The sequence below is a fragment of the Cornus florida genome, unplaced genomic scaffold, assembly GCF_030987335.1.
Source record: "Cornus florida cultivar Cherokee Brave unplaced genomic scaffold, ASM3098733v1 CherokeeBrave_3.0.0_Hap2_Chr10, whole genome shotgun sequence".
Lineage (NCBI taxonomy): Eukaryota > Viridiplantae > Streptophyta > Magnoliopsida > Cornales > Cornaceae > Cornus > Cornus florida.
Window position 1 is genome coordinate 80,104,983 of NW_026775580.1, and position 12,030 is coordinate 80,117,012.

The following is a 12,030-nucleotide window of genomic DNA, read 5'->3' on the forward strand; positions in this document are numbered from 1 at the left end:
CAGTGATTTGATTTGAGTGAATAAATGTGAGCCATTGGATTTTAGAGCCAGTCTAGGATAGTTGGGATTGGCGATCATGTGGACCAAACATAAATGGCCCAAAAAAGCCTCCTTGGGCCAAACCAGGACATTGGGTTTATGGGATGACCAAACCAAGATTCGTCTCTCTCTCTGTAGAGGTTTTTTGTTCTTTCAGGCTATTTGCACCAGCTTCTCCGGATTTTAGCTCTCTAAAAACGTCACATTAACTTTTCCAAAAGTCACGTCAGCAATTCTAAGAGCCACGTTAGCAGCTTTCGCTCTAAAAAAACGTGCACTCTATCAGGCTCTCCGAATTTTCGCTCTCCAAAAATAATAATAATAATAAATTAAAATTAATTATTTTTTTTATTATTATTTTTTTTAACTTTTCCTAAACGGCTATATTCGTAATGGTTAGATTTTTAACGGCTATATTTGCAACGGTTATATTTTCTCAACGGCAATATTTTTCAATCAAACAATATTTTTACAAATTATTAAAAAAACTACGATTAATATTAGAACTTGAAACAATACATTATCCATTATGGATTAAAAAAAAATAATAATAAATTAAACAATTAAAAATAACTTAAATAATAAAATATCCTAAATTGGAATAAGAAAATAAATAGATCAAGGATTACAAAATCCTATGAGAACTTTGGGGCAGACGGTGAATTCAAATATGCCAATATCTCATTTTGTCGTGCAATAATCCAAGCTTTCCCCGCTACTGTTGGTGCCGAATTTGGATCTATTAACATAAGCTTCTTCTCTTCAAGTCTCTGTTTCTCTAGAATCTCTAACTTCCTTGTCTTCTCTTTCTCCATTTTTCTTACTTCTCGTGCAACTTGGGCATCTTGCATTTTTTCCCGACGACTCTCAAAATGGGTGGTGATATTATTAAATTTTGAAACGAATGAAGTTTGCAATTCATTCGTTAAATTAATTTTTGCTCGACACTGCTTCGCCGCTTTTCTTCCTCCTGGTCTTTGTAGTTGATATTCTTTCACACCGGGTGAATCATTTTCCCCTATATGTGGTGATTCTTCAGTTGAAGCTCCATCTGTCGTGGCTGCATGACTTGACGGAGTAGATGGTAATGAGTGCCCAATAGACTCATTAATATCAAAGTCAAATCCATTCCTCTTCTTCGGCTCTTTTTTCTTTTTTCCTTTTCCTACTTGTTCGGCACAATGTGAATTCCATTTATTGTTATGTTTCAATATCTCCCTGCAACTTTCTAACTTAAATTCACCACTTGTCTGGCTACAAAACAGGTCTTTAGCTGCTATCATCTACGCGAAAAAATTAACAAAAAATTAAAAGCCGATTATTTAAAATATTTACGAGTTATATTTAAATAATAAATAACTCGCCATATCATCACTGCTGAAGCCGCTAGGACGATTCATTTCTATGGTAGTCATGCAGCCAGAAAATTTGTTGATTTTTTGTTGGATCACCGACCAACGATTCATTAAACCTCCATCATTTCGCTCAGTTGGAACACCAATATGTTGTTTATATTGTTCCAGAATTCGCTCCCATAACTTCTTCTTACTTTGGTCTGCCCCCGTAATCGCATCAAAGGTAATGGACATCCACGCTCAACATAAAAGCTTCATCTTTAGCCCTGGTCCAATTAGTAGGTCGAAAAACCGGTTGTTTTGGCGGGGGTCTTGAGTTACTTGATTGTAGAACACTAGTACTACAATCATGATGAGAAGTTTGGGATGATTGATAAGAAAGTTGGGATGGTTGATGAGAAGAAAATTGAGAATCTTCTCCATAAAAATTGATATTCTCTTCTGGTAAAAACTCATCGTTTGATGGGTTGAATTATGTGTTGTAATAAAATGGATGTCAAGGATCCATGGAATCGAAATGATTTTGAAAATAATAGCTAAGATTGAGAAAATAGAAGAAGAAATAAGTCAAATGTAGATAATAGAGATGTGTTAGATGTGATGAATGGTGGTAGGAGTAGGGGTATTTATAGAAATTTTAAAATTTTTAATTAATTAATCCTTTTTATTACCTTCCAAAAGAGAGATTCGGTACTAAAAAGGACATTGTAGTAAAAATTCTGGAAAAGGACTTGAGACATAATAATAATAGTAATTATTATTTTATATTTTGTTTTGACTAGAAATATATTCACACCCCCACTAACTTTTACGAAATTTGAACCCTCTGTCTTTTATGGAATTTGAGACCTAATCACACAAATCTTCTAAATATGTGTCGTACTCATGCTTCGTACGCGCTTCCACTTTCACACTTCCACTTTCACTCTCAACATGTGTGATTTAGATTTTTTCGCTTTTACGCTACTCCTCCTGCTCCACCTCTTGCGCTTGTTCTTGCTCTCGTTCTTTGTTGGCGGATGTGTGTTGAGTGTGCGCAGCGGAATGGTTGTGAAATATAATATGAATAGATAATCTAGAGTGATGGTAAACAAATTCAACTTGCTCTTTTATCCAATTTTTACTTATTTTAATTTTATCGAAATAAAACTAAAATCAAACCACAAAGCAAAAATAAAGTGCAAGTAAAGTAAATAGAGTTTGAGAGATGACACCGGAATTTTATTGAGGAAATCCCAATTAATAGAATAGACCAATTGTAAAAGGAAAAACCTCGTTGGACTCTCCAGTCCTGAGATAAACGATCCACTATATTTGAAGCAAAGTATACCAAACTTTAACTCAGTCTCACACCCTATCGTTCTGCTAAAAACCAATTGCTGATAATTCCTGGCTTTGCGACTCCCCCGTCCAACAGCTCTCGACCTCAGGCTTACTCTCGATCTCTGTAGGAGAGTTGCAGGTAGATTAGACAACACTTTACGAATGCTTTGACCCCTTCAAAGTGTGATCACTTCACCCATTTTCGTCTAGATTTGAATTTGATGAAGAATGAATGAATTCTGTTTTTCCGGAATTTCTAAATCTTTAATTATGCTTTAATTCCGATGAGATAGAAAACAACACTTCTAAATCACTCTTGTGTTTATGTGTGTGCTCTCAAAAATAAAATAAAAAAAATCATATTGATTTTTGAATAAAAATATCTCTTAAAAATAGCTCTCAATTGGATCTGAATTTTCTATGCAAAAGCCACACCTAAACCTATGTGTATGACAAAGTTTATATAGAGTTTAGAATGTCCTAGTTCCTTTGAAAATATGATAAAATTCGTGCATAAGACTTAGAACAATTCTAAACCAACTAAGAGAGAAATCTAAAACAGGAAACTAAACTTTCCATAGACTATCAGGACTCTTGAACCTGTTCAAAGAATTGGGAACCAGTTCAAGGATGGCAGAATGTATTTCGAGGCCAATGTTGAAGACTTGAACCTATTCAAAGAATTGGGAATAGGTTCAAGGATGACTGAATGATTTTTAGGCCAAATTCAAATGGCTTGAACCTGTTCCAAGAATCATGCACAGGTTCAAGTCTGCTAGACTTGATTTCTAAGTTTCTAGGCACTATTTTTGGTATATTCTGACCTTTATCTTCCTTTTTTGTGATGATCGCAATTATAACATCTTTGAACAACCTTCCAATTCCGCAGTCGTTGTTAATCCCGATATAGTAACTTGAAATTACAACGCGACTATAACTTGTTTTGACATCGAAAGTTGCCAATTACAAAATATATATTTTTTACAATGTTCCCAAAATATATATATCTCACAATGTGCATAGGCGGGTACGAGGTATCGATAGGCTATCACATTGGGCGAGTTACAGGTACAGAATCTCACATCATCTGGGTATAGAAAAAGGCAAGTGATATATATAGATTCAATACTTTTCTATGACACACCGTATTTTAAAACTATAATGATCGTGAACCCATCAGAACTCACCTTCAATACATATATTGTGTCATGAGGATAGTTACATACTTCACCTTCAATTTTTCATTAAGTGACATTTCTTAACGATGACAAATGGCATAAATGATGAATATGCATTTAAAATTCAATACTTATGCAGTTTTAACGGGTTGACAGTTGAGTGACATTTGGATGGGTGATAAATGGGTTGAGTATTAATTGAATTTATATATATATATATATATATAAATTGATTTTCTTTTTCTCCTTTGTGGGTAATTATAAAAAAATCAACAATTTTATTTCATTGAAGAGTGAAGATTCATTCTTAACTTTTTATTTGAAATTTTTTATGAGATTTTACTCGATTTGAAATCTTAGTAAAGTAAGATATTTCCTTCCTACTACAAAAAGTGTCCTTTTCAGAAATTTAACCTTTTAAGAGTCTAATTTTTATGATTTTTTTTAGTGGTAAGTAATAAATTTTCAAATATATCCTTTTATGATGGGTTTAAAAAAAAAGGTGATAATATTAGCGCTCCATAATGGGAAGATGAACATTTTTTGTTGGGACAGAGGGAGGCTGTTTTTTTATAGACCATAGTAGTTCCACCTTCAAATTCTAAGCTAGTTTTTCTCTGATTCTAATTCAAGACTCCTAGAGTAGTGTTTCATGCTATTAAAAAAACATAAATAATATTTGGTTTGGTGATTTGTGTGTGTGTTGGTTGGTCAGAGTAACTGGATCAAATAAAACTTTGCATGAATATGCAAAAACTCTAGTAAAAAAATAATAACCTAAACTAAAACAAAATTAACTCGTAAGATTTTAATGATGTGAACCGAAACCAATTAACTTGTACAATTTTATCAATTTATACGCCATTGAGCCCGCAGCCCAACCAATTGGGCCTGTTTGGTCATTTTGTTATTTTTCTTGTAAATCGTGGTTTACGATCTGGAATAATGGATTTAGACGAATATTAACGTAATACGGTATCGGACCCTTAAAAGGGTTATGAACCAACTAATATGTCGCATATCGTCCAATACGATGAACTATGCATAAATACAATATATATATATATATATATATATATATATATATATATATACACACACACATACACAAACAAATTGCTTCAATTTCCAAGAAAAAATAAATAATAAAAAAATAATAATTGTCATGCAATCCTTGCATACAAGAAGAATGGAGAACATACCATAAATAGAGAATATATTGAGTGTGTTGTGACATACGCCTCATTGGTATGCCTACTTAATAAGAATACCTATTTTACTTGAAAGATTTATACTCATTGGGCGAGCATGGCAATGACATAGCATATGGGGCTCGATTAACATAAATAAACTTTGTGATTTTTTTTTTTTCCTTAAAACATAAATAACTTCCAATTATCAGATGATCGTTCAAAAATATGTCCAAGACATTATGCATATTTGTTGAACCATTCAATTGATAGCATTCCACGAGACAGGTTGATATTTAAAAGCCATTATTCTATAACCAATTTATCACTCCCATCTATGGAATTACAATGCAACAATCTGTCATTAGATTATCGAAGTATGAAAAAAAAAAAAAAAAAATGGAAAATTTTAAGAAAGAGTTTAATGTTGCGTTTGGATAACTAAATCATTACAATTTTAGATAATTTCAAGCACATATATTTAAAAAAAAAAAAAATCAGTAATAAACCCTTGATATCAAAATATCCACTCTCTTTGTAATACAAGGAGTTTGATTTTCTTGTTTTAGCCATCTATATATGGAAAACACAAACAAAATGTGCACTTTAACATAAATGTTCGTAAAGTAATTGTATTTAATACCGAGTCAATAGTGCTTTCTGAAATCAAAGTCACTCACAATTAAGGTAAGCAATTCTTTAGATCGTTTTTGAAAACTTAAAATCATCTATGCAGGGGCATCATCAGTAGACAAAACATCATTCTTATTTACTACAAAATAAATCAAGCATTCGATACTTTGAAGCTTGTACATTTACATTGTTTTAGTCTGAATAAGCATTTTGCTCGACTAAAACTTTGTAAGCTACATTAGCTTATAAGTATCAGCAAGCTGGTATGCTCGGAACAAAGTTTGAAACTTGTAGTGTGGAGATCTTGACTTCCGACTCGTTGGCAATCGTGTCGTCCCTTCCACACTTTGCCAAATAATCTGCGAGAGAATTTGTCTTCCGATTGGGAAACTATATGCGACAATTTGTGAACTTGCAACTCAGATTCCAAATCATCCTACAACATACACCATAATTAAGTGAGGATAAAAAAATAACAAAAATAAATAAACAGAACGAGAGACATGTCTGTCTTACCCGTAAAACATTCTGTACTTAGAACCCTCACTCTTATCACTATCATCCTCACTCGTATCACTCTCATCAAAATTGTTTACCGCTAGCATCAAGGATTCACAGTCCGATGAGAGTATAACATTTTCATACCCTAACTAATTGGCCATGGTAAGACCATTAAAAAGGGCTATAATATTGGCATGGTGCGAACTTTCCATATATTGCAACGGCCCATATTCTTTGTACACCACTTCTCCCATATAATTCTTGGATGTTGCAGTCCAGCCAGACAACTCCTGACCATCCACCCCTCCATAGGGCTTATATCCACCATCGACATTAATTTTATAGAACCTAGGTGAAGGAGAAGTCCATTTAAACATTTGCATAGGCTTTGCCAAAAGACTAATACCTGGTTTATCAACCACACAAACCTTGACTTCCGAGGCCAACAAAGGATGTCATCCTTGGTATTTAAATCCTCCTTGGCATACAACCAGACGTCCATAAATTCCTAGACTGAGACATAAGTCCAGTTTTTAGGTAGCGTTCCCCTTAAAACCAAATAATCATGCTTCTACCAAGAAAGGAATAGAAAGAGTTTATATACTCAAAAGAAAATGTTTTTAACTGAAAAATAAAATAAAAAATTCTACAAATAAAAGATACAATATAGTAACATTTAACTTGTTCTTAGATGAGAACTTTCAAGTTTGACTCCAGAAAATTTTATAGGAAGTCTCATCCCCTCGATTTCAGCTGAAAGATGATTAAATTTCTAGTTGGAGGAGCACTTGAAAGTCTGATTCCAGCGAATTTTCAAGGATAATATGTCATTTAATTTCAAAATTTTATATCAATTCAAGTCTTATGTCATCTTCAACAATATCATTAATCACACACCAATTATAATTCGTCATTTATTGCTCTGATAAACTGTTCACTTCACTGTATGCAAACTCAATGTGGGATTCGTTGAATATAACCTTCAATCGGTTTATCTCACTATAAATACGCAAACCCAATGTGACATTCGTCGAACATAGCCTCGGTTGATCTCACCATAAAACAAACAATTTTTAATTTCTTGTGATACCCCTCGATTCTAGAGTCACGTGTGATCAAGTCCGAATACAGAACCCAAGGATAGCAAACAATTAATATTTAATCAAGCATTTGAATACAAAAAGAATAATAAAAAAATAAATAAATAATAAGCTGAAGGAAACTAAATAATAAATCCCTATTTTAAAATCTTGAACTAAATAATAATTAAAAATTCAATAATAAAATCCTCCAATCCTCTGATACCAGTAATTAATTAAAACCACAACTCGGGAATCCATATTGTGGACCCCTAATAATATCCTAACTGAAATAACTGAATTGAAATAAAACTAATAATTAAATCATGAAGAAGAGTCCTACGTAGAGTCGGAAGAGTGAATGACTGTCTCTGTTCGGCACGAACAATCTCTAAAACTGGAACTGACGAACACCTGAAAAATAATGGTGGGTCAAGCTCACATACAAGTTCTAAATCTACTACATCCCAAACAGAGACCCAATACACGTACACATCCTAATTAATTGAACAATAACTAAATAGTCCATATATAGATATACACACACTAAAGGAACCTTACTAGACTATAGAGTTATCTCAACCTGAATAATAGGCAACATGCAAAACGCACATATAGTGGGTATGAGTACCTAGACCTACCAGGGTACACAACTACACTATATCTAGCTATACATCCCTGGCAATATATGCATCCTAACCACTGATCCTGAGACTCAAGCTCACATCGTGACATATAATTCTATATGTAAAATCCGTCCTATCCAACCATCAAAATAACATATCCAATTATTATTTTAATAATATGTCATCCAACTATTCCGTTGACCTGACACGAATAAGTAGGACTTAACACTGTGGTTAATCCGTTCTCTTATTTAAAATAGGTAGGACTTAACTATTAAGTTAATCCGTCCCTAATATGCTCCCATCCCATAATGGTACATTAATCCATATCATAATCAAATAAAAGTTTCAAATCCAAGGATAATGTTAATAATGTTTACATATAACAATCCAAATAAATATGATATAAATCATATACACATCCTTTGCATTTACTTGAGCAAAAACATAAATTCCAAATAGCATGCATTTAATTTACATCACAAGAAATTAACATGCATCTCAACTAAATTGTACATCTCCATAATCTGATTAAATTAATTTAAATCTAAACAATTGATTAAAATAATTTAATTCAACCATATTTAATTAATTTATCCTTTTTAAAAAATTAATTAAATTTCTTACTTAGCATGTAAACTTAAATCATGCATTCCAACTCTTAATGAATTTATTTAAATTAAATAAATATTTAAATTCAGATCCATCGATCAAAAAAATAATAAATATCAGTTTAATATCCCAGCCTTCATCAAAATAATATTTTTAAAAAATAATTCATGTAAAAGAATAAATGAATAACTTCTGACTCATTTCAGGCATATACTCCAACAATATTCGCGTTTCGTACGATGTGCATGCTTGATCAAGAAAAATAGATTTTTATATCATGTATTACATGCAAATACTGATTCATGCAAATACTGATTCCCCTCATTCAGCGTGTATGTCTTAAGAAGGGAAAAAAAAAAAAAAAAGGAAACTCCCATTAATAAAATTGATGCATCTTTGACTTTTGTTTACTCCTTCCTCGTTCGACGTGCCTAAGGTGTAAAGAATAGCAGATTTTGATCTCGTACAGATGCTCAAATTGATTTATGTTAATGTATATAAAAGTAACTTCCTCGTTTGGCGCGCACCTTATGAACCAATTATGATTTCATCTATTAAGGACAAAACTGTTCATGAAACCAACAATTTATGTAAAGATAAATTACAATAAATAAAAAATTAAGGGCACCTTATTAAAATACAAACTAAAATTTCTAAATTAATCCATGTAATTTGATTTAATTAATTTATTCAATGAACCTATAATTAATCTAGCGTGCATAGAGTACGAATCAAATGAGAAGAGAAGAATTAAAACTTGCCTTTAGGGACTTGATAAAAACCCTAATCTCCTTCTTCCTTTTTCTCTTCCTTCCTCTTCCTTCTTTTTCTCTCTAAAATATAGTACGTGATATATTTTCTAACCTCTTTCATAACTCTATAGTTATATATTTATAGGCAACTAAAATAACCCTAATCCTTTTTCTATTCCAAGACAAACTAAAATAAAATAAAATAAAATTTAAATACTAAAAAGGTAACTTAAATATATGTTACGTATAATCTATATGTACTCCTTTTTATATATAATATATAAATATATATCAGATTATTATTTAAGGACTTTATATATATATATATATATATATATATATATATATATATATATATATTTATTAAATATACATATACATGGGTAATTATCCGTACCCATTAAACCCCTAACCCAAGTAGTCTATGGAGTCCAATTGATTGGTCAATTACTACTATCCATATCCAATTCCTTAAAAATATAAAAATAAAATAAATAAAATAAAAATAAAATAAAATAATTAAATTCCTAAATAAATACACATCATCACATACAATTCAATTTAAACAAATAATTAAATCAATTAAACAAGTAAACAATTAGCCAAGAAAATAAATAAATAATTAAATGTAATTAAAACTATTAAAATAATACCGAGATTATCCTTTTTAAATTAGGGGTATTACATTCTTCCTACCTAATAAAATGAATTCCGTCCTCGGAATTCGCCCTTACCTTCTTCCATTATATCTAGAAACTGTGAGCGAATGACATCATCTTGTTCCCAAGTAGACTCAGCCTCATTATGGTGATTCCACTGGACACGTACTAACGATACGACTTTATTGCGAAGAACATGATCCTTACAGTCAATAATACGACATGGTGGCTCCACATATGTTGCATCCGGCTGCAACTCAATCTCTCCCACATCGATATGCTGATACCGATCTTCAAGTCGCAGAAATTTCCGCAACATGGAAACATGAAACACATTGTGCACTCGATCCAAATGATCTGGAAGTGCCAACCGATAAGCTACAGCTCCAACGCGATCGGTAATCATGAATGGACCCACAAACCGTGGTGATAACTTCCCTTTCTTCCCAAAGCGCATTACACCTTTCATAGGAGACACTTTGAGTAGAACCTGATCCCCAACCTGAAACTCCAATGCACGAGTACGACGATCCGCATAACTCTTCTGCCTACTCTGGGTAGTGTGCATGCGATCCCTAATAAGAGCAATCTTCTCAGAAGTATCCTTAATAAACTCAGGACCCAATAATCTGCTCTCGCCAACCTCCATCCAACAAACAGGAGATCTACATGGTCGGCCATATAATGCCTTAAACAGTGTTATACCAATAGTTTTCTGAAAGCTATTGTTATATGCGAACTCCACAAGTGACAAATACTTCTCCCAATGGCCCTTAAAGTCAAGGATATAAGAACGAAGCATATCCTCCATTAGTCTGAGGATGATAAGCAGTGCTAAGATGCAACTCTGTACCCAAAGCTTGCTGAAAACTCTTCTAAAACCCTGATACAAAGCTCGAATCCCTATCCGATATAATAGATAACGGAATGCCATGCAACTTCACAATCTCTGTAATGTAAAGTCTCGCCAACTGTTCCGAAGTGTAATCAGTGCGAATAGGCAAGAAATGAGCTGATTTGGTCAACTATCAACGATGACCCAAATGGAATTGTGATTCTTGAACGAATTAGGTAATCCCTCCACAAAATCCATAGAAATGCTCTCTCATTTCCACTCCGGTATCGGCAGTGGTTGTAGAGCTCCTAGCGGCCTCTGATGATCAATCTTGACCATCTGACAAGTACTACATCGTGAGATAAATAGAGCAATGTCCCTTTTCATACCTGCCCACCAAAACTGCCACTTCATATCCTGATACATTTTGTCACCTCCTGGGTGAACCGAAAACTCAGAGTGGTGAGTCTCAGTCATCATATCCTTCCTCAACTCATTAGCAGAAGGTACCACTAACCGTCCCTTGTACCTCAAACCTTCATCAGCCCCAACATAGTAGAATGGAACCTCTCTGGAAGCTATCTCTGCAACTTTATCAATGCACTGCTGATCCATGAGTTGTGCCTTTAAAACTTTATGAATGATAGAAGGTATAACTACCATGCAAGCCAGGAAAGCATCCGACAATTCATCCACCCTCTTCAACGCATTACACTCAGTAGTGAATATAGTGGAAAGACTACCAACAGGTCGACGACTGAGTGCATCCGCCACCACATTCGCTTTCCCTGGATGATACTGTATAGAAAAATGATAGTCTTTCACAAATTCCAACCACCTGCACTGTCTCATATTCAGCTCCCGCTGAGTGAACAAATACTGCAGACTCTTGTGATCGCTGAATAATCTGAAGGACTCACCCAACAGATAATGCCTCCAAATACGTAAGGCAAAAACCACAGTTGCCAACTCCAAATCATGCGTTGGATAATTAAGCTCGTGAGGCTTAAGCTTCTGAGATCCATACGAAATCGGTCGCTCCTCTTGCATCAAAACACATCCAAGACCCTGCAACGAAGCATCTGTGTACACAAGATACTCTATCCCACTCTGTGGGGTAGACAAAACTGGTGCAGAAGTCAACTTAGTCTTCAGCTCATCAAAAGCTTTCTGACAATGTTCATCCCACATGAACCGTACACCCTTCTTAATCAAATGAGTGAGTGGTCCCGCTATCTTTGAAAACCC

General features: G+C 33.6%; 1 protein-coding gene across 1 annotated transcript; it reads right to left on the bottom strand.

Moving 5' to 3' along the window:
- Positions 1-674: 674 nt before the first annotated feature.
- Positions 675-1,628, bottom strand: LOC132277937 (uncharacterized). Its single transcript, XM_059779777.1, has 2 exons — positions 1,404-1,628; positions 675-1,322 (listed from the first exon to the last, which is right to left on the bottom strand). Exons 1-2 carry the CDS (start codon positions 1,626-1,628, stop codon positions 675-677), a joined length of 873 nt encoding a protein of 290 aa, XP_059635760.1.
- Between the last annotated feature and the right edge of the window lie 10,402 nt (positions 1,629-12,030).

What these genes read in the sequence shown, in the direction of transcription:
- LOC132277937 (XM_059779777.1), bottom strand. Translation starts at nt 1,628, where the DNA reads ATGTCCATTACCTTTGATGCGATTACGGGGGCAGACCAAAGTAAGAAG. An exon ending in GCTTCAGCAGTGATGATATG is followed by an intron (nt 1,323 to 1,403) that starts GCGAGTTATTTA and finishes TTTTTCGCGTAG; the next exon opens with ATGATAGCAGCTAAAGACCT.